This window comes from Trichomycterus rosablanca, unplaced genomic scaffold, assembly GCF_030014385.1.
Source record: "Trichomycterus rosablanca isolate fTriRos1 unplaced genomic scaffold, fTriRos1.hap1 scaffold_304, whole genome shotgun sequence".
Taxonomy (NCBI): Eukaryota; Metazoa; Chordata; class Actinopteri; order Siluriformes; family Trichomycteridae; genus Trichomycterus; species Trichomycterus rosablanca.
The window spans coordinates 1-20,655 of record NW_026947132.1 but is presented as its reverse complement, the minus strand read 5'-3'; the positions used below and the strand labels follow the sequence as shown (position 1 = coordinate 20,655).

The 20,655-nt window shown below is 44.4% G+C and overlaps 1 protein-coding gene across 1 annotated transcript; it reads right to left on the bottom strand.

The window, feature by feature from the left end:
• Positions 1–4,077: 4,077 nt before the first annotated feature.
• LOC134307543 (putative neural-cadherin 2) lies at positions 4,078–19,657 on the bottom strand (the record flags this gene model as incomplete). Its single annotated transcript, XM_062990512.1, has 7 exons — positions 4,078–4,219; positions 5,065–5,074; positions 5,119–5,363; positions 8,016–8,196; positions 11,051–11,315; positions 18,895–19,061; positions 19,477–19,657. Coding segments are annotated over 7 exons (1,191 nt in total), but the record flags the coding sequence as incomplete, so codon positions are not given.
• Positions 19,658–20,655: the final 998 nt, after the last annotated feature.

Here is a 20,655-nt window from a genome sequence, read left to right as displayed (position 1 = left end):
TGTAGCGCCACCTTTTGCTGCGATTACAGCTGCAAGTCGCTTGGGGTATGTCTCTATCAGTTTTGCACATCGAGAGACAGAAATTTTTGCCCATTCTTCCTTGCAAAACAGCTCGAGCTCAGTGAGGTTGGATGGAGAGCGTTTGTGAACAGCAGTTTTCAGCTCTTTCCACAGATTCTCGATGGGATTCAGGTCTGGACTTTGACTTGGCCATTCTAACACCTGGATACGTTTATTTGTGAACCATTCCATTGTAGATTTTGCTTTATGTTTTGGATCATTGTCTCGTTGGAAGATAAATCTCCGTCCCAGTCTCAGGTCTTTTGCAGACTGCAACAGGTTTTCTTCCAGAATGGTCCTGTATTTGGCTCCATCCATCTTCCCATCAATTTTAACCATCTTCCCTGTCCCTGCTGAAGAAAAGCAGGCCCAAACCATGATGCTGCCACCACCATGTTTGACAGTGGGGATGGTGTGTTCAGGGTGATGAGCTGTGTTGCTTTTACGCCAAACATAACGTTTTGCATTGTGGCCAAAAAGTTCGATTTTGGTTTCATCTGACCAGAGCACCTTCTTCCACATGTTTGGTGTGTCTCCCAGGTGACTTTTTATAGATATCTTTGAGAAATGGCTTTCTTCTTGCCACTCTTCCATAAAGGCCAGATTTGTGCAGTGTACGACTGATTGTGTCCTATGGACAGAGTCTCCCACCTCAGCTGTAGATCTCTGCAGTTCATTCAGAGTGATCATGGGCCTCTTGGCTGCATCTCTGATCAGTCTTCTCCTTGTTTGAGCTGAAAGTTTAGAGGGACGGCCGGGTCTTGGTAGATTTGCAGTGGTCTGATACTCCTTCCATTTCAATATGATCGCTTGCACAGTGCTCCTTGAGATGTTTAAAGCTTGGGAAATCTTTTTGTATCCAAATCCGGCTTTAAACTTCTCCACAACAGTATCTCGGACCTGCCTGGTGTGTTCCTTGGTCTTCGTGATGCTCTCTGCGCTTTAAACAGAACTCTGAGACTATCACAGAGCAGGTGCATTTATACGGAGACTTGATTACACACAGGTGGATTCTATTTATCACCATCAGTCATTTAGGTCAACATTGGATCATTCAGAGATCCTCACTGAACTTCTGGAGTGAGTTTGCTGCACTGAAAGTAAAGGGGCTGAATAATATTGCACGCCCCACTTTTTAGTTTTTTATTTCTAAAAAAAGTTTAAAATATCCAATAAATTTCGTTCCACTTCACGATTGTGTCCCACTTGTTGTTGATTCTTCACAAAAAATTACAATTTCATATCGTTATGTTTGAAGCCTGAAATGTGGCAAAAGGTTGAAAAGTTCAAGGGGGCTGAATACTTTTGCAAGGCACTGTATATAGGCGCTTCATAGGGTGGACAGAGTGAGTTCATACCCAAGTATATTATGTATAAGAGTAGGATAATGTATAAGTAGGGATGTAACGATGCACCACAAGACAGTTAAAAATTGATTCACACGTGTAGCGATTCAAATCGGTTTACGTGTATGATGAATCGATATTCACTTTAAACAGCAGAGGGCGCTGGCGCTATTCACCGCGCCTGGTTGACGTCACTACAGGGTTGCCAGGCTCTGGAAAAATCGTATCGTGAACCCAGTATCGTGAATCGCATCACATCGCATCGTGGGTAGAGTGTATCGTTACATCCCTAGTATAAGCTATTGTATTGTTGAATGGTATCTTAATACCATTCATTTTTAAACAGAATGTCCTACAATCCTGTAATCAGGCGTCCAAATACTTTTGGCCATATAGTGTAGAATTCCTGCAGTGATAGAAAACAGGCGATCGATACCTTTCTTAAACAGGGTTTGGAACACTACGGTCGAGAGGTTTATTATAAATGGCCGTGAATACTTCTCTATTCTCTACGCCGCTAAAATATCGATCTGAGTATCATATTTTATCCTCCTTTCCTTCACATTACGATTACGGCCTACTTGGCAGGCGTTACAATACATCCCGCTTAAATAAAACCTCTATCGCTACTCGGATGCCCTCAGAATGTCAAGGGCCACTAGACATTAACGCCCTGCGGCGTGGCGGCACCGCGCAACAGAGAAGAAGGATGACTTACGATAAAAGCGGGTTAAGGTGTCGCGCGGCGTCTTACCGACACACACAGAGATAATGCGGTAGCTCGGGGCATTTCAAGCTTAGCGCTTAAGGTTACGTGTGAATCCAGTTTCAAACTGGCAACCGCATCCTAACCTTGCTTCGTTTATTTTCCCCTGCAAAGATAAAGACTCTCAACACCGGGGTAGTGTTTACACGACACGCTAAGACCTATACAGGTGCAGGTGGGTAGATCACTATCAGATTAGATTGAATACAGAGGCTGCGTTTCTTTCCTCCGACTCCGCCACCCCTCGACGTCTCGACAAAAGAGCAAACACCGCCTAGACTTCCTCACAAACAGACCCGCAGAACGTCAGAGTGGGCGAGCGCACGTCGTCCACACTAACCCTGATCACAGGAGCACCACAGGGCTGTGTCCTCAGCCCAGCCCTCTTCACACTATTCGCACACGACTGCACACCCATCCACTCCTCTAACACGACACCACTGTAGTGGGACTGATAACAGGGAATGATGAGTCCCACTACAGAGAGGAGGGTTCAACATCTGGCCGGGTGGTGTACAGACAATAACCTGGAGGAGGTAGAGAGTGTCAATGACATCAAATTCCTGGGACTCCACATCACAAAGGATCGGACATCTACACTTAACACCTCCCACCTGGTGAAGAAAGCCCAATTTTTACAGAAGCACAATAGACGGCATCCTCTGTTACTGTGTGACAATGTGGTACACCAGCTGTACGGCCGAGAACTGGAGGGACTCGGACCGTATAGTTAGGACTGTGCAGAGGATTGTGGGTACCGAGCTCCCAAAGTATCTGACATGGACACAGTGTATACTAGCCGCCTGCATAAGAGGGCTAGGAACATCATCAAGGACTTAACTCACCCAGGTCACAGACTGTTTGTCCCCCTCCCATCGGACAATTAAGACTCGAACAAACAGACTTTTTATCCAGAGCTGTAGCCTCAATTACACCTCCACCCCCCACCCAGACACACACCCATAGCTACTGAGACAGCAAACCAAACTGTCTTGAACCCTGCCCTCCCCAAGCTGCTATTAAAGCACAGATCACTTTATATACTATGTACAATAGTGCAATAATATTAAGTATAATATAAATACTCATTTCTCATATTTCTTAGCTTAGTAATTTTAGCTTATTTTGTGCTGTACCGAGTCAGGACCCCCACAGGACCACCACAGAGCAGGTATTATTTAGGTGGTGGATCATTCTCAGCACTGCTCTGACACTGACATGGTGGTGGTGTGTTAGTGTGTGTCGTGCTGGTATGAGTGGATCAGACACAGCAGCAGAGTTTTTAAACACCTCACTGTCACTGCTGGACTGAGAATAGTCCACCAACCAAAAATATCCACGGTGTCTTATCCACTCATACCAGCACAACACACACTAACACACCACCACCATATCCGTGTCACTGCAGTGCTAAGAATGATCCACCACCTAAATAATACCTGCTCTGTGGTGGTCCTGTGGGGGTCCTGACCATTGAAGAACAGGGTGAAAGAAGGCTAAAAAGTATGTAGAGAAACAGATGGACTACAGTCAGTAATTGTAGAACTACAAAGTGCTTCTATATGGTAAGTGGAGCTGATAAAATGGACAGTGAGTGTAGAAACAGGGAGGTGGTTTTAATGTACTTTTTTCTAATATATTTGAATATTTTATCCTATGTTTATTTCATTATTGCTGCTGATCTCACCGAGAGCTACCGAACAAAGTCTCCTAGTATAACTACAATGACAACAAAGTCTATTTTATCTAATCTTCTAACGTATACACCGAGGTTATTGAAATTCTGTCCGGAACACGACGCATCGATCTGGGTTTCCAGCCCGCCTTTGGTAAACAGCACATCGCGAGCCTACAAATCAAGTAATTAACACTTCTAACGGCTTTGGCGGCAGTAAACGATTAAGGTCATTGCAACGATAGCGCGAGTCTGATCTGTGAGACGGCAAATTCTAATTTCATCAGGCTGCTTTTCGGGTGATACCGCTCCGCCGGCCGAACGTTCACACGGACCTGTGACGACGAAACGCCCGGGGTGAAGGAGAGTCGTCTATAAAGAGATTCATTAATGAAACTTTATTTGGGGTGCAGTCACACGAGCGTTCCAGCTAAATTACATTTATTTCATTGGACCTTTTTTAAAAAGTGAGTTGGGTATCAGGTTAAACCACCAGCTATAAAAATCGAACTGGATAAATACTAACACATTCTTCATATTTTGCCAGTCCAGCAGTTCCTAATGCCACTAAACAGAGGTGACCAAAGCACCCAGGTGGTGCAGCGGGAGATTCTGAACTCCTTGGTTTGAAACTCGGCGTTGCCCCCGGTCGACTGGGCGCCGTCTACCGGGCATACTTGGCAGTGCCTGCAGCAGACGCGGCTCTGCTAGGGCGGGATGACCGGACTATGTGGGTAGGGTTAGGTGGTGGGATAGGGAGGTGCCTGTGCAGAATGCATGGGTGAAAAGGGGTACCGCTGGGGGCTGCGCGCGGGTCGGAGGAGGCGCGAGCAGCAGTATACCCACCTCGACCGCAATCAGGGATCCCCCAGCAGCGGAAGACAAACTGACCACGTTAAATTGAAACAGAAGTGACCCTTTAATGGAGAATCTTTCAAGCGATGTCTTATAGCTGATCAATGAACATCACCTTCATTCACATCAACAGACTCGAGCATTCTAATAGGTGCCCGATGGCATTTGATTACTGGCATTTTCAAAGTTGGACCTGACGTAGGTAGTATGGCCGTGACTTCCCTGTATTGACGTCCTGCCTTTGAGACGGTCTTGTATCTTGCTACAGATCTGCGCTACTCTAGGATTAAATCTTTGACTTGTTTTACATGCTCGTAAACGTTTACATTTATTTATGGACAGTCTCTCCCATACTGACGGACCCACAAAAGGCTTCGGAACACATGAACACAGGTATACAAAATATACACACTTACCCAGCAGAGCCATGAAGCAGATGCATATAGCGAACAGCGATCTGAAGCTGAGGCCCACGTCTTCCTGATAGACCGCCAGCGTGACCTCGCAGTGGCGTCCTCTGTACCCCTCCGGGCACTGGCAGGTGAATTTGGAGGGCGACTGGGCCACGCAGGTACCCCGGTGGCACGGCCGGCTGGCGCACATGGTGTACACGCAGAACTTGCCGGTGGCGTTGGCCTTGACCATGTGACCCGAAGGGCATCTGGGACGGGAAAGAGACAAAGACGGGACAGATGGGGAGGGAGTGAATAATCTCTGTACAATTAACGCAGCGCATTAGCGAGCGGTAGAATGAAAAGCGGCTTATGTTTACATGGATTAGGGGCTAATATGGCTGGTTGTTTGCGGAAAACCTGGGGATTTAACGGATTTATCACGAAATACTTTGTCCTACGGGACAATGCAACTTCGGCAAGATAAGGAAACTAATTGCAAGTCTTAGAATTTGCATTTATAGCTAAATTATTAACTTTGACACGTCATGAGTGTCTCACAGTACTGTGACACTGGCATTTAAACTCCACCTTTATGTCTGACATATTCTGAATAAATCTGGCATGATTAAACCTCACTAACACTCTGGTCAGCTTAGTATTAGCGATGGAACATGTGCAGTGTGTGTGTGTGTGTGTGTGGGTAATTAATTAATGGCCAATTAATTGCCCATATGATCTCTAATCTGGGGTAACATCTGGTTGAATTGGCTGCCATTCAGTCTTCTGATCAGCCATAACATTAAAACAACCTCCTTACCATATAGAAGCACTTTGTAGTTCTACAATTACTGACTGTAGTCCATTTGGTATTATTTAGGTGGTGGATCATTCTCAGCACTGCAGTGACACTGACACGATGCTGGTGTGTTAGTGTGTGTTGGGCTGGTATGAGTGGATAAGACACAGCAGCACCTCAGTGTCACTGCTGGACTCAGAATAGTCCACCAACCAAAAACATCCAGCCAGCAGCGCCCTGTGACCACTGATGAAGGTCTAGAAGATGACCGACTCGAACAGCAGCAACAGATGAGCGATCGTCTCTGACTTTACATCTACAAGGTGGACCAACTAGGTAGGAGTGTCTAATAGAATGGACAGTGAGTGGACACTAACACACCACCACCATGTCAGTGTCACTGCAGTCCTGAGAATCATCCACCACCTAAATAATACCTCCTGTGGGGGTCCTGACCGTTGAAGAACAGGGTGATAGCAGGTTAAAAAAGTATGCAGAGAAACAGATGGACTACAGTCAGTAATTGTAGAACTGCAAAGTGCTCCTATATGGTAAGTGGAGCTGATAAAATGGACCGTGAATGCCAGCTAAGGGACAGTGGTAGCTTGGCGGTTAAGGGACTAGACTAGACATTAAAATGTTACCAAGTTGCCACTGTTGGACCCCTGAGCAATGCCCTTAACCCGTTTGCTTAAACTGAATTCAGTCATAAATAGATAAAAGCATCTGCTAAATAACTCTCAGCACCGACGGTAACAGACATACGAAGAGTATACCCGCTACACTTCCACATGCCAACACTGATCACAAACGTAATTCCCTAAAGGAGATAAAACTAAATATATCCCATCTTTAAACGTCATGATCCGCATGCGAATGATTCTGACAATCGAATAATGCACAGGACCTAAATCTGCAGGCTGTGTCTAATTCACCCAGATAGTACCGGAGGTCTGGATTTAGGACCCGTACACACACACACACTGCTATAATCTCTATACAGCAGATGGAGCGGTGAAAAATATAAATATATTTAGTGAACGCGTGGCTAAATACAGATACGCCTCTTTAAAATGAACACAAACACACACGACCCCACATACACAGAAATGGGACTCGCTCGGTCTGCGGCCCCTGCTGGGTTTGATAAAAAAAAGTGAATACGGAATTCCAGCAGATAAGCGAGTAGCCCCCGGCCCTTCGTGTGGTGTGTGTTTGCCGAACGTGGACACACACGCATCCACCTACGAACCATGCAAACATACACACACGCCATTTAACTTTAACTGGTAGAAGAAGCATGGTGGGGTCCTTACAGTGCGATACTGCCAGGTTTATAGCTCCACTTACCATATAGAAGCACTTTGTAGTTCTACAATTACTGACTGTAGTCCATCTTTTTAACCTGTTCTTCAATGGTCAGGACCCCCACAGGACCACTACAGAGTAGGTATTATGTAGGTGGTGGATCATTCTCAGCACTGCAGTGACACTGACATGGTGGTGGTGTGTTAGTGTATGTTGTGCTGGTATGAGTGGATCAGACACAGCAGTGCTACTGGAGTTTTTAAATACCGTGTCCACTCACTGTCCACTCTATTAGACACTCATACCTAGTTGATCCACCTCGCTCATCTATCGCTGCTGTTTGAGTCGGTCATCTTCTAGACCTTCATCGGTGGTCACAGGATGCTGCCCACGGCGCGCTGTTGGCTGGTTATTTTTGGTTGGTGGACTTTTCTCAGTCCAGCAGTGACAGTGAGGTGTTTAAAAACTCCATCAGCATTCCAGCACAACACACACTAACACACCACCACCATGTCAGTGTCACTGCAGTGCTGAGAATGATCCATCACCCAAATAGTGCCTGCTCTGTGGTGGTCCTGTGGGGGTCCTGACCATTGAAGAACAGCATGAAAGGGGTCTAACAAAGCATGCAGAGAAACAGATGGACTACAGTCAGTAATTGTAGAACTACAAAGTGCTTCTATATGGTAAGTGGAGCTGATAAAATGAACAGTGAGTGTAGAATGTTATGACTGATCAGTGTATACATATACACATTTTTGACCCACAGTTCAGGTCAACATACACGATTCCACAAGACACAGAGTGTGTGTACCTGCACTCATGGATCCTCCACAGGTCGACACAGGTGAACGGGGGGCTACACTGGTTCCTCCTGCAGGAATCCGAAGAACAGCCGAGCGTCACTCCCACCGAGCTCAGGACCAACACACCGTCTTTAGGCTGAGAGTCCAACGGCATGGGTCGATTGTTCAGCCTCAGGTCCCTCATGCATCCTGCAACACACACAGAGCAAAGCAGGGGGTGTAAGAATATGTAAAACAGCTCTTTTTAAGATCACAATAATCTTAAAATATGCATAACATTAAAACCACCTCCTTGTTTCTACACTCACGGTCCATTTTATCAGCTCCACTTACCATATAGAAGCACTTTGTAGTTCTACAATTACTGACTGTAGTCCATCTGGTTCTCTACATACTTTTTTAACCTGCTTTCACCCTGTTCTTCAATGGTCAGGACCCCCACAGGACCACCACAGAGCAGGTATTATTTAGGTGGTGGATGATTCTCAGGACTGCAGTGACACTGACCACTGATGGTGGTGGTGTGTTAGTGTGTGTTGTGCTGGTGTGAGTGGATTAAATACCGTGTCCACTCAGTGTCCACTCTGTTAGCGACTCCTACCTAGGCGGTCCACCTTGTAGATGTAAAGTCAGAGATGATCGCTATCATCTATTGCTGCTGTTTAAGTCGGTCATCTTCTAGACCTTCATCAGAGGTCACAGGACGCTGCCCACGGGGCGCAGTTGGCTGGATGTTTTTGGTTGGTGGACTATTCTCAGTCCAGCACAACACACACTAACACACCACCACCATATGTCAGTGTCACTGCAGTGCTGAGAATGATCCACCACCTAAATAATACCTGCTCTGTAGCATGAAAGGGGGCTAACGAAGCAAGCAGAGAAACAGATGGACTACAGTCAGTAATTGTAGAACGACAAGTGCAAAGCTGATAAAATGGACAGTGAGTGTAGAGACAAGGAGGTGGATTTAACACACACACACACACACACAGTTAAAGGATTAGCAGTAAGCTAAAGTGGCTCCTTTGTATCACTACAGTGCAAATGCTAACGCGTCCAAGCATTTCTAAAACTCAGCTTTTGAAGTCCTTCTAACAAATAGACACACCGGGTGTATTCCTGCCCGAGGATATTTTGGGCCTAAGGGAACCTCTTAATATTCTTCATGTTGTGTCATTCCCTCCCATCTAACGATGTTTGTTTCATCCCCGCCGTTCAGTGAGCTCATACTCTCTCGGTACACCGAAACTGCATTTGTACCACTACTACCTATTATTAATTAATTAATCGCTTCTACTTCTACTAATCTTTTATTCCTGCCGACACAATAGAGCGTAATCCGACAGGAGAAAAGGATTAAAGTATGAATATATAATGCGGTGCACATTTTTCGCGGCCTGATGTCGGAAACCTGAGCCGGGTATCGATATTAATACGTCCGCTCCCCAGATCTGCTTTCATTTCAGCGCTTGTAACACGAAGGTAACACGATTTGGCTCCGACGCGTGGGCAGCGAGTCGCATGCATCTCATCACCCGCACATTGACGGGTGTTGTGCCACCTAGCGTTGTGTGCGGAGAGACACACCCTGAGAGCACCCCATCCTCATCTCCGTGCAGGCGCCTCTAATCGGCCATCAGAGGTCGTAAATGCACCGGTCTGACAGAGAGAGACCCATGTCCGGCTTAGTCCCCGCCCACCTGAACAACCGGCCAATCGTTCGATACGATGTATTCGAGAGCCCAGCCCTGGTTGCAGCGTGTGTTTTTACCGCTGCGCCACCTGATGCTAGATGACATCAGTCATTACGGGTTGGAAGTAGGTGACAGCAGCATGGATGATAAGATATCACATGATCAAACATCAGTCGTCGTTGGATATTAACGAGAACGTCGGTGTATAATCGTAAATTATATATTAATATGGATCAGCTCAGACAGTTTGTTTATAAGTTTTGATGTCTAATTAAATTTAATGTAGATTCATTTTTTAGCAGTACTAACAATTGCCGGTCTCTGCTTCTAAAAAGTACCTTTAATAAACGCTACCACCACCGTACTTCACAGTGGAACGGTGCTACCTCATTTATGTGTATTTATTACTCCCACGGCGCCATAACATTAAAACCACCTGTTTCTACACTCACTGTCCATTTTATCAGCTCCACTTACCATATAGAAGCACTTTGTAGTTCTACAATTACTGACTGTAGTTCATCTGTTTCTCTACAGTTTCTCGACCACTACAGAGCAGTTATTATTTAGGTGGTGGATCATTCTCAGCACTTGACTGACACGGACATGGTGGTGGTGTGTTAGTGTGTGTTGTGCTGGTATGCTGGACTGAGAATAGTCCACCAACCAAAAATATCCAGCCAACAGCGCCCCGTGCGCAGCGTCCTGTGACCACTGATGAAGGTCTAGAAGATGACCGACTCAAACAGCAGCGATAGATGAGCGATCGTCTCCGAGTGTGTGCCTGATCCACTCAGTCCAGCACAACACACACTAACACACCACCACCATGTCAGTGTCACTGCAGTGATTGTCGGTCCTATGAGTATTTAGTACATTCAGTCAGTATGTGTTAATAGAAAGAGGTATTCGGCAGGTATCACAGAATGGGAAATATTCAAGGGTAATTACTTTTGGTGAGATATGTGATTGTGTGTATGCAAGTATGTATTTGGTAAGTGTGTGAAAACTGTATATATACAAAAAATAGTAGCTAATAGGAGCTAAACGCTTTGGCACTGTAAATGTCAGAGGCCAGCACGTGACCACAGAGGTGCGATTTTCAACCTTCTTTTATCCTAGACCCCCCTGGGCTTTCAGCAAGGATGACATAAGGTAAGGATCTACATCAACAACTGAATCCCACTTTAGCCCAACACAAAGAAGTGCCCATTCTCAAAGGCCCAGTTTACAATTAAACTTTTTTGTTTCACTGAGGCCCACTATTGGCTCTCGGGCCCTCCAGTTAAGAACCACTGCCTTAGATTATCTAAACTTGGTGTGTCCACAATGCACCCGTACTGTACCTTGAAAGCTTTTGTTGTGCCCGGAGGGAAAAGCGTTCCCCAGCATCACCAGCGACGGGTCGACGACGATCTCTCGGCTGTGTCCCGGCGCTCCCGTGATCTCTCGGCGTCCGCCCCCGCCGTCCACGCGCAGGGTCACCTCGTTATCGTGACGCTCCAGGTGAACTTCGTGCCACTCGCCGTTGTCCAGTCGATGAGACAGCATGGTGAGGTTAAAGTCTCCGTCTCCCAGGTTGTAAAAGACCGCTAACAAGCCCTGGAAGATCTGAGAGACGCAGAGGAACCGGGGAGGTCTTAAAACACTTAAATGTCGCTGTAACCTGGGGGCAAAACCGGTAAATAAACAAGGTGCTGAAGACGGAGAGCTGTAGTGATGCGAGACGTAGTGCCATGAACGACAGCTGTAATCACACAGGAGGGGGATCTGATAAAGCCCCGTCACGCGCCGACGCGATTAAACTTACCACATATTTAATTGGAAACACTGGGACCCGGGAATTGAACAGACAAAGCTGGCGCGGTGAGCTCAGGACAAAAAGCACATGCGCTATTCACAGATAAACATCTTTATCATATCGTACATCGTTACCAGACTAATAATTACACTTACATATATATATATACATATATAAATAGTGTGAAAAGTGTAATTATAAATAGTATAAAAAGTGTAATTATTAGTCTGGTAACGATGTACGATGATAAAGATGTATATATACATCTTATATATATGTATATATACATATTTATATATAAAAAATAATAAAATAAGCATTTTTAAGTCTCACGCTTTGGGATCTCGCTCCGTGTCTCTTAATGAGACGTACTTCATGACAGCTTTGCTTTGTCTCTTGACGTCTGGCAGCTAGCTGACGAAACGTTAACTGATGCCATTCAGAAGTCCCATACCGACAAAGATCTCTCCTCCAAATCCGACAGTCGTTTCGTCATATCCAATTACCCGAACGTATTTCGGCTTTACTGCTGCTCCTGACTCATGAGGGACATAACTAACACACTCCCTTTCTTCTCCGACTCACGTACAGTACCCGACCACTTCTTTTCCCCTGCACTAGGTGGTTCATACGTGGATCCGTATTGCACACAAAGAGTCACGCACTGATCCCCATAATCCCCCGTCCCTGTGTAGATGCCATCAATTAGCCAGCCCTCTGACAAGCCGATCATTGTTCCGGCATAATGTTATGAACTAATGTTAAATTTGATATTACATATATAGAAGCACTTTGTAGATCTGCAATTACTGACTGTAGTCCTGCTGTTCTTCAATGATCAGGACCACTACAGAGCAGGTATTATTCAGGTGGTGGATCATTCTCAGAACTGCAGATCTGTTAGTGTGTGTTGTGCCGGTATGAGTGGATCAGACACAGCAGTGCTGCTGGAGTTTTTAAATACCATGTCCATTCACTGTCCACTCTATTAGACACTCCTACCTATTTGCTTCACTTTGTAGATGTTTGAGACGGTCATCTTCTAGACCTTCATCAGTGGTCACAGGACGCTGCCCACGGGGCGCTGTTGGCTGGGTGTTTTTGGTTTGTGGACTATTCTCAGTCCAGCAGTCACAGTGAGGTGTTGAAAAGCTCCATCGGCATTCCAGCCCAACACACACTAACACACCACCACCATGTCAGTGTCACTGCAGTGCTGAGAATGATCCACCACCTAAATAATACCTGCTCTGTGGTGGTCCTGACCATTAAAGAATCGCATGAAAGGGGGCTAACAAAGCATGTAAAGAAACAGATGGACTACAGTCAGTAATTGTGCTTCTATATGGTAAGTGGAGCTGATAAAATGTACAGTGAGTGTAGAAACAAGGAGGTGGTTTAAATGTCATGGCTGATCGGTATATATATAATTAGGAGAGTCAGGCCCTTCAATTCCCACCATAATTCAAACCCCGGTTGAGTATTTGTACTTTTACTCATGCAAGGACATTGTATAGCTCCGGCCCTTTGTGTACGTGTGTTTACCTTGTTAGGCGGCTTTTTAAGTGTGGTTAAACCCTAATTTAGGTTTCAAAAGCCCTCCGCGTAGGTCCCAGCGAGCATAATTTACCTTTCTCCGTTTAATACGCCGGCCTTTTGTCATGGCGCGAGCGGCGGAGCTAAACAAACCCGCAGAGCCGGAAAGCATTTAGGTTTTCTCCTTTTAAAATAAACAAACTAATAACAGAGCACGGCAACAATAAGCCCGAGAAAATTAACAGGCTGACCTCGCTGAACCCTACGCCACTTCCCACTCGTAAGGTGTGAGAAAAACACACAAACGAGAGTCTGTAATAAGCCTTCCTCTTCCTCCGGGCTCTGTGTGCGCCGTGGGGGGGGGGGGGGGGGGGGCTCCGACTTCAAGTCAAGGTCTGCTAATGAACTATTAATTGTTCTATTCATTTATATGTATTTTGTCTCTCAGACGCTAACCCGGCGCTCTAGAGGTCCTAGATCTTCCTGCCAATTAAACATAAAGGAGCGCGCGCTCGCTCTCCCGCCCTGGGTGGCGAAGGAGCGATCCTGAATATTCCCACCCGAGACCGAGCGTGGCTTTCAACTCGCCCCTGTGGCCTCGCTGTACGGATGGAAGCGCAGACCCGAGGAGCGACGGCAGGTGAGAGCGAGGAAGGTAAAACATCTGCAGAGCGGAGGAGGATATAATGAAAGCAGTGGATTATGCATTAGCTCGGATCAAAGTTTGATGTTCTGCATTCGATTTTCAATTCCCGAGCTGAAAGAAACAAACTTTCAGAGCAAATACATCTATAAATAAATAAATGTGAGTTTCTGCACTGGGTTACTAGCCATCGGTTATCTGAGCGGAGTGAACGCATTTTCTGTTTCTACACTCATTGTCCATTTTATTAGCTCCACTTACCATATAGAAGCACTTTGTAGTTCTACATGCTTTGTTAGCCCCCGTTCATGCTTTTTTTCAATGGTCAGGACCCCCACAGGACCACTACAGAGCAGGTATTATTTGGGTGGTGGATCATTCTCAGCACTGCAGTTACAATGACATGGTGGTGGTGTGTTGTGCTGGTATGAGTGGATCAGACAGTAGTAGTCCACCAACCAAAAACATGTCCTGTGACCACTGATGAAGGTCTAGAAGATGACCGACTCAAACAGCAGCAATGGATGATCGATCGCCTCTGACTTTACATTTACAAGGTGGACCGACTAGGTAGGAGTGTCTAATAGAGTGGACAGTGAGTGGACACGGTATTTAATCCACTCATACCAGCACAACACACACTAACACACCACCACCATGTCAGTGTCAGTGCAGTGCTGAGAATGATCCACCACTTAAATAATACCTGCTCTGTAGTGGTCCTGTGGGGGTCCTGACCATTGAAGAACAGGGTGAAAGCGGGCTAAAACAGTATGCAGAGAAACAAACAGACTTCAGTCAGTAATTGTAGAACTACAAAGTGTCGCAGAGGGGTGCTGGATCCTATCCCAGGCTTACACACACCCATTCATCTATAGGGCAATTGAGTGTCTCCAATTAACCTGACTGCATGTTTTTGGACTGTGGGAGGAAACCGGAGCTCCCGGAGGAAACCCACGGGGAGAACACGCAAACTCCGCACCGAAAGGACCCAGTCTGCCCTGAACCCAGGACCTTCTTGCTGTGAGGCGACAGTGCTACCCTATGTTATTATAGATAAGTATAAATTATTTAGGTAATGATGATACACATAATTACTTTTGATTACCCAAAACAAACTGTATACACTTCACAAGCCCCAACGCACCTCCTCACTCCCATATAATGTTATTTGCTTTATTACTTCTATACATCTTGACTAGCACAAGGCCGCCTAGCCCGGAGACGCCTCCCGAGACTTTCTGTTGATAATTCAATTGATAAGGGAATGCAAAACAGGCAGCATCGCATCACATCAATTAGCACCGTCGCTGGGTTAATTGACAGGGGAGCGGCAGGGGAGAAACCTCGTTCTGCATGTATGATGAGAGCCATATCGTCTTTCAGCTCCAAGACCGGCGCGGTTAATAGAGGGGAGGGCAGACGGAGCCGCCAAGCCTCGCATGAGTCACGTTGGAAAGCTGTAATGAAATCTGTATCCTGCCACGGGAGAGAATATATGATATCTCGCAGACTGGCGGAAAGACAATCCTAATGCGTCCTGCAAATAAATCAACACAGATTTACATTAGAGGGACTATAGAGAGATGAACTGAAGGAGGAACGAAGGGAGACCAAAAGTGACTGAAAGAAAAAAAGTTCAGATCTTGAGTTAGGTTTCGGATTAAAAAAAAAAATAATAATAAATAGTAAATCAAATATCACAACCAAGCCAGCTAACGTGAGTCATCTATCTGGGAAAAGATGTAATAAGCCCCAGTGATTAAAAACTAACGTTGCACCAGACAGGTAGGTAGTAAGGCAGTTAAGTTTGTCCATAGACAGGTAGGTAGGTACTAGATAGGTAAGTATGTAAATAGATATGGATAGATGGATAAATAGATAGACAGGTAGGTAGTAATAGTAATAGGTAGTTAAGTATGTTCATAGACAGGTAGGTAGGTAGGTAGGTAGGTACTAGGTAGGTAAGTAGATAGATAGATAGATAGATAGATAGATAGATAGATAGATAGATAGATAGATAGATAGATAGATAGATAGACAGGTATGTAGGTAGTTAAGTATGTTCATAGACAGGTAGGTAAGTAGATAGATAGATAGATAGATAGATAGATAGATAGATAGATAGATAGATAGATAGATAGATAGATAGATAGATAGATAGACAGACAGGTATGTAGGTAGTTAAGTATGTTCATAGACAGGTAGGTAGATAGATAGATAGATAGATAGATAGATAGATAGATAGATAGATAGATAGATAGATAGATAGATAGATAGATAGACAGGTATGTAGGTAGTTAAGTATGTTCATAGACAGGTAGGTAAGTAGATAGATAGATAGATAGATAGATAGATAGATAGATAGATAGATAGATAGATAGATAGATAGATAGATAGATAGATAGATAGATAGATAGACAGGTATGTAGGTAGTTAAGTATGTTCATAGACAGGTAGGTAAGTAGATAGATAGATAGATAGATAGATAGATAGATAGATAGATAGATAGATAGATAGATAGATAGATAGACAGATAGATAGATAGACAGGTATGTAGGTAGTTAAGTATGTTCATAGACAGGTAGGTAAGTAGATAGATAGATAGATAGATAGATAGATAGATAGATAGATAGATAGATAGATAGATAGACAGGTATGTAGGTAGTTAAGTATGTTCATAGACAGGTAGGTAAGTAGATAGATAGATAGATAGATAGATAGATAGATAGATAGATAGATAGATAGATAGACAGGTATGTAGGTAGTTAAGTATGTTCATAGACAGGTAGGTAAGTAGATAGATAGATAGATAGATAGATAGATAGATAGATAGATAGATAGATAGATAGATAGATAGATAGATAGACAGGTATGTAGGTAGTTAAGTATGTTCATAGACAGGTAGGTAAGTAGATAGATAGATAGATAGATAGATAGATAGATAGATAGATAGATAGATAGATAGATAGATAGATAGATAGATAGATAGATAGATAGATAGATAGATAGATAGATAGATAGATAGATAGATGGGCCGGCACTGCAGCGCACATGGAGAACAAATAATCCTAACACCCTGCCAATTAACGCTTCTCAAACATCACGTGAACGTAACGCAGCCGGTAGCCGAAGTAAAAGAAAAGAACCTCATTTAAAATCCAGAACTGACCTGGTGTCAGTCTCACTTGTGGGTCTGCAAAACAAACTGATAAGACTGAAAGATGAAGAGAGAAGGAACAACCGCAGAGGAACAACCACCGAGGAACAACGGCAGAGCAAGACGGATGAAAAGCACACAAGAGAAGCGAGCGGAGGAAGCAGAAAAGAAAAAGACAGGCTGTGCACAGCGGGAGGCTATTCGAGAACAGAGTCCCACAAAAATAACCACTACACCGGACACGGATTGGAAGAACACAGAGCGAGTGTTTGTGTGTGACGAAGAAAAGGCCGTTAGGCTGTGGTCTTTGAGGAAGATGAAGGTGAGAGTGAGAAACAAAGTAAAACAGAGAAGTGGGTACAGAGAATGAGTAAAGGACGATGTGCACTAGAACAAGGCCGCGATACGCTTCCCAGAAGTGCATTTAGAGCAGCCCGAGACAAGGGTCAGAAAGCCTTGAGCTTTCATTGTTCATAAACACAGTGGATTTATTGAAGTGTTTCAGCTGTCTGTTGAATCTGTCATGAGAAAGCTCACCTCCTGTAAGACTCTCTTAACATTTAGAGCAAAGCTCAACGCGGCTCATCGATTTTAAACAGATTGATAGACTTTTAAAAATTTTTACCATCAAAATACATTTAATCAGAAGGGTGTGTGTGTAGCCAGTGTTGGGCTTTTGGCTCCAGGGGTGCGGTACAATGACTGACACTGTGCTCTGACTCCAGCTTCCTAAAAAGCTGGGATACACAAAGTAGATAGATAGATAGATAGATAGATAGATAGATAGATAGATAGATAGATAGATAGATAGATAGATAGATAGATAGATAGATAGATAGATAGATAGATAGATAGATAGATAGATAGGTAAAATATAGGTAAGTAGGTACATAGATATATAGATAGACAGGCAGACAGATAGATAGATAGTTATGTAGGTAGGTAAGTATTTACATAGACAGGTATGTAAGTAGGTAGACAGACAGACAGACAGACAGACAGACAGACAGACAGACAGACAGACAGACAGATAGACAAACATGTAGGAAGTTAAATATGTAGACAGACAGGTAGGTAGGTATGTAACTATAAAAGGTAGGTAGGTAGGTAGGTAGGTAGATAGATATGAATTGATGGATAGGTATGTATGTAGATATGTAGATAGGTAGGTAAATAATATGTAGGTAGGTAGGTTAGGTAGATAGATAGATAGATAGATAGATAGATAGATAGATAGATAGATAGATAGATAGATAGATAGATAGATAGATAGACAGGTATGTATGTAGGTAAGTAGGTATGTAGGTATGCATGTAGATAGATAAATAGATAGAAAAGTAGGTAGGCAGATAGATATGTATGTTGGTAGTTGTAGGTAGGTAGGTAAGTAGATAACTAGATAGGTAGGTAGGTATGTATGTAGATAGATAAGTAAATAGATAGAAAAGTAGGTAGGTTGGTAGATAGGTATGTTGGTAGTTGGTAGGTAGGTAAGTAGATATCTAGATAGATAGGTATGTATGTAGGTAGGTAGCTAGAGAGGTAAATACAAATAAAGACTATAAGGGTCTATAAGGGCCCAACATTTACATTGCATTGCCAGAACAACAACCAACCGATTTAGTCCAAGAAACTTTCTGTGGATCTCTACGATCAAACTGTGGCAGGGTACAGATCAGGGTAATGATCCGACGGATATGATCCGATGTCAGGGCCGTAGTGACCTCAGTTCAGTACAAAATTCTAAAATCGCAGCAGTTATAAGAAAACCCCACCAATCCCTACCCAAGGGACGAGCCAATCATTGCCTGCATAGGCGCCCGGCCTGCCAGTAGCAGAGCTGAGATTTGAACTTGCTTAACCTCTGCTATTGAAAAGCCCCACCACAAACTCAACAAGCAGAACCAGTGTTGCAAAATTCAGCTTTCCTGTGCATAACCATGGCAACCACCAGCGCAATTAGTGTCAAGCGTACCATTCGGCTGGTGCGAGGACACAAACCACAGCCAGTTTTAAACCCCGAGAAGACGGATCGAGAGCGACTCCTCACCTCCAGTCGGATGTACTCGTTCTGTGCAGCAGACAGCAGACTGAGGATGGCGCTGCTGTGTTTGCGGGTTCGGATCAGGACCTGGACCTGAGTGTGCCTGGCTGGCAGCGGTCCGGAGAACTGATAGTGCACGTGACTCCTGCCGTCGAACGAATACTCCGGGAGCTCTGCGGATCACACGTGAACACACACACACACACACACACACAGTGTTAATGACTAATTACCTGAACAGCACACGGATCAGAACACGTACAATATGTGCCGCTTACTGACAGGAAGTTCTACGTCTGTTACATAAACTCAACCTACTGTACAGCTCACCATGCCTCCTCAGAAGCCTTCAAAACTCTGCCAGGCTGTGCTTTCTGCCAAACCAGAGTTGGCTCCCGACACTTCATCCTCCTACACTCAGTAATTTGAAAACACTCCTACAGGGAAAGGAAATCTTCCCACACTTCTACACACACTTCCTCATTTTTACACCTCGGTTTACTAACGTTACCCGCGACCGACTTTATCACCCCGATGCTCATAAACTGGTGCCAGCGTTTTTATTTTTTCTTTCTACGGCCGCCTTACCTTGTTCGCACTGATGCCCGCTGTATCCGGCTATGCACTGGCAGCTGAAGGAGCCCCATTCGCCGTGGCATCGACCCCTGGTGCCGCACGAGGGGAAGCCCATGTTGACACAGCTCCTGTCGGTCATCGAGCAGCCGGGGGCGCTGCCAAACGAATCGGCCGGGGAGCCCAGGTCATAGACCTGACAAACAGGAACACAACAGACAGAGAGAGAGACGAGAGGCGAGTCGTTAAAACTGAGACATGACAAACTAAACACACTTTCTAATTATTGTGCTCAGCTGCCGCTGTTGGACCCCTGAGCAGGCCCATAACTGTCCGCTGCTTGCACTGCATTCGGTAACAATTGTATGTTGAGAAAAGAGTCTAATAAATGCTGTAAGTGGTGACAGTTTGGTATTGACAGATTGGTTAGTGATCATTCAAGTGCATAGCATTCAAGTATCTCACGTTTACTAGCAATCCTACGGCAATTCAGTTAGTAATAAGTTCAGTCTGTACCCAATCCGGACCCCCACTATATCTTAAAGTCTTATCTATTCCACTCATGGAGCAAATCGTTGCCAGTAGTCTCCTTGATATCAAGTCGAGGTGATAAAACAGGATTGCTAAATTATTGTTAGCATGTTATATAATGGACCAAAAAGGCTAAACAGATGGACAGATAGCTAAAACCAAAATACTATCTATAAATGTTGAGTTTTGACCCTGTTAGCTTCTGTACTCAGTGGTTACATACAAACACTGCAGGGACAAAAAAGCAAGAATAAATGTACCAACAAAACCAACAAACCAAACAACCAACAAAGCAAACAACCAACAAACCGACAAACCAAACAACCAACAAACCAAACGACCAACGAAATGAGCAACCAACATACTATCCAACCAACCAACAAACCATTCAACCAACCAATCAACAAAACAAACCAACCAAACAACAAACCAAATGACCAACCAACAAACCATCCGACTGACCGACAAACCAAACAACCAACCAATCAACAAACCAAACCAAGCAACCAAACAACAAACCAAAACCAAATGACTAACCAATCAACAAACCAAACCAACAAACCTACATTCCAAATGACTGAATTATCAATAAACCAAACCAACCAACAAACCATCCAACTAACCAACCATCCAACCAACCAACAAACCAAACAACCGACAAAC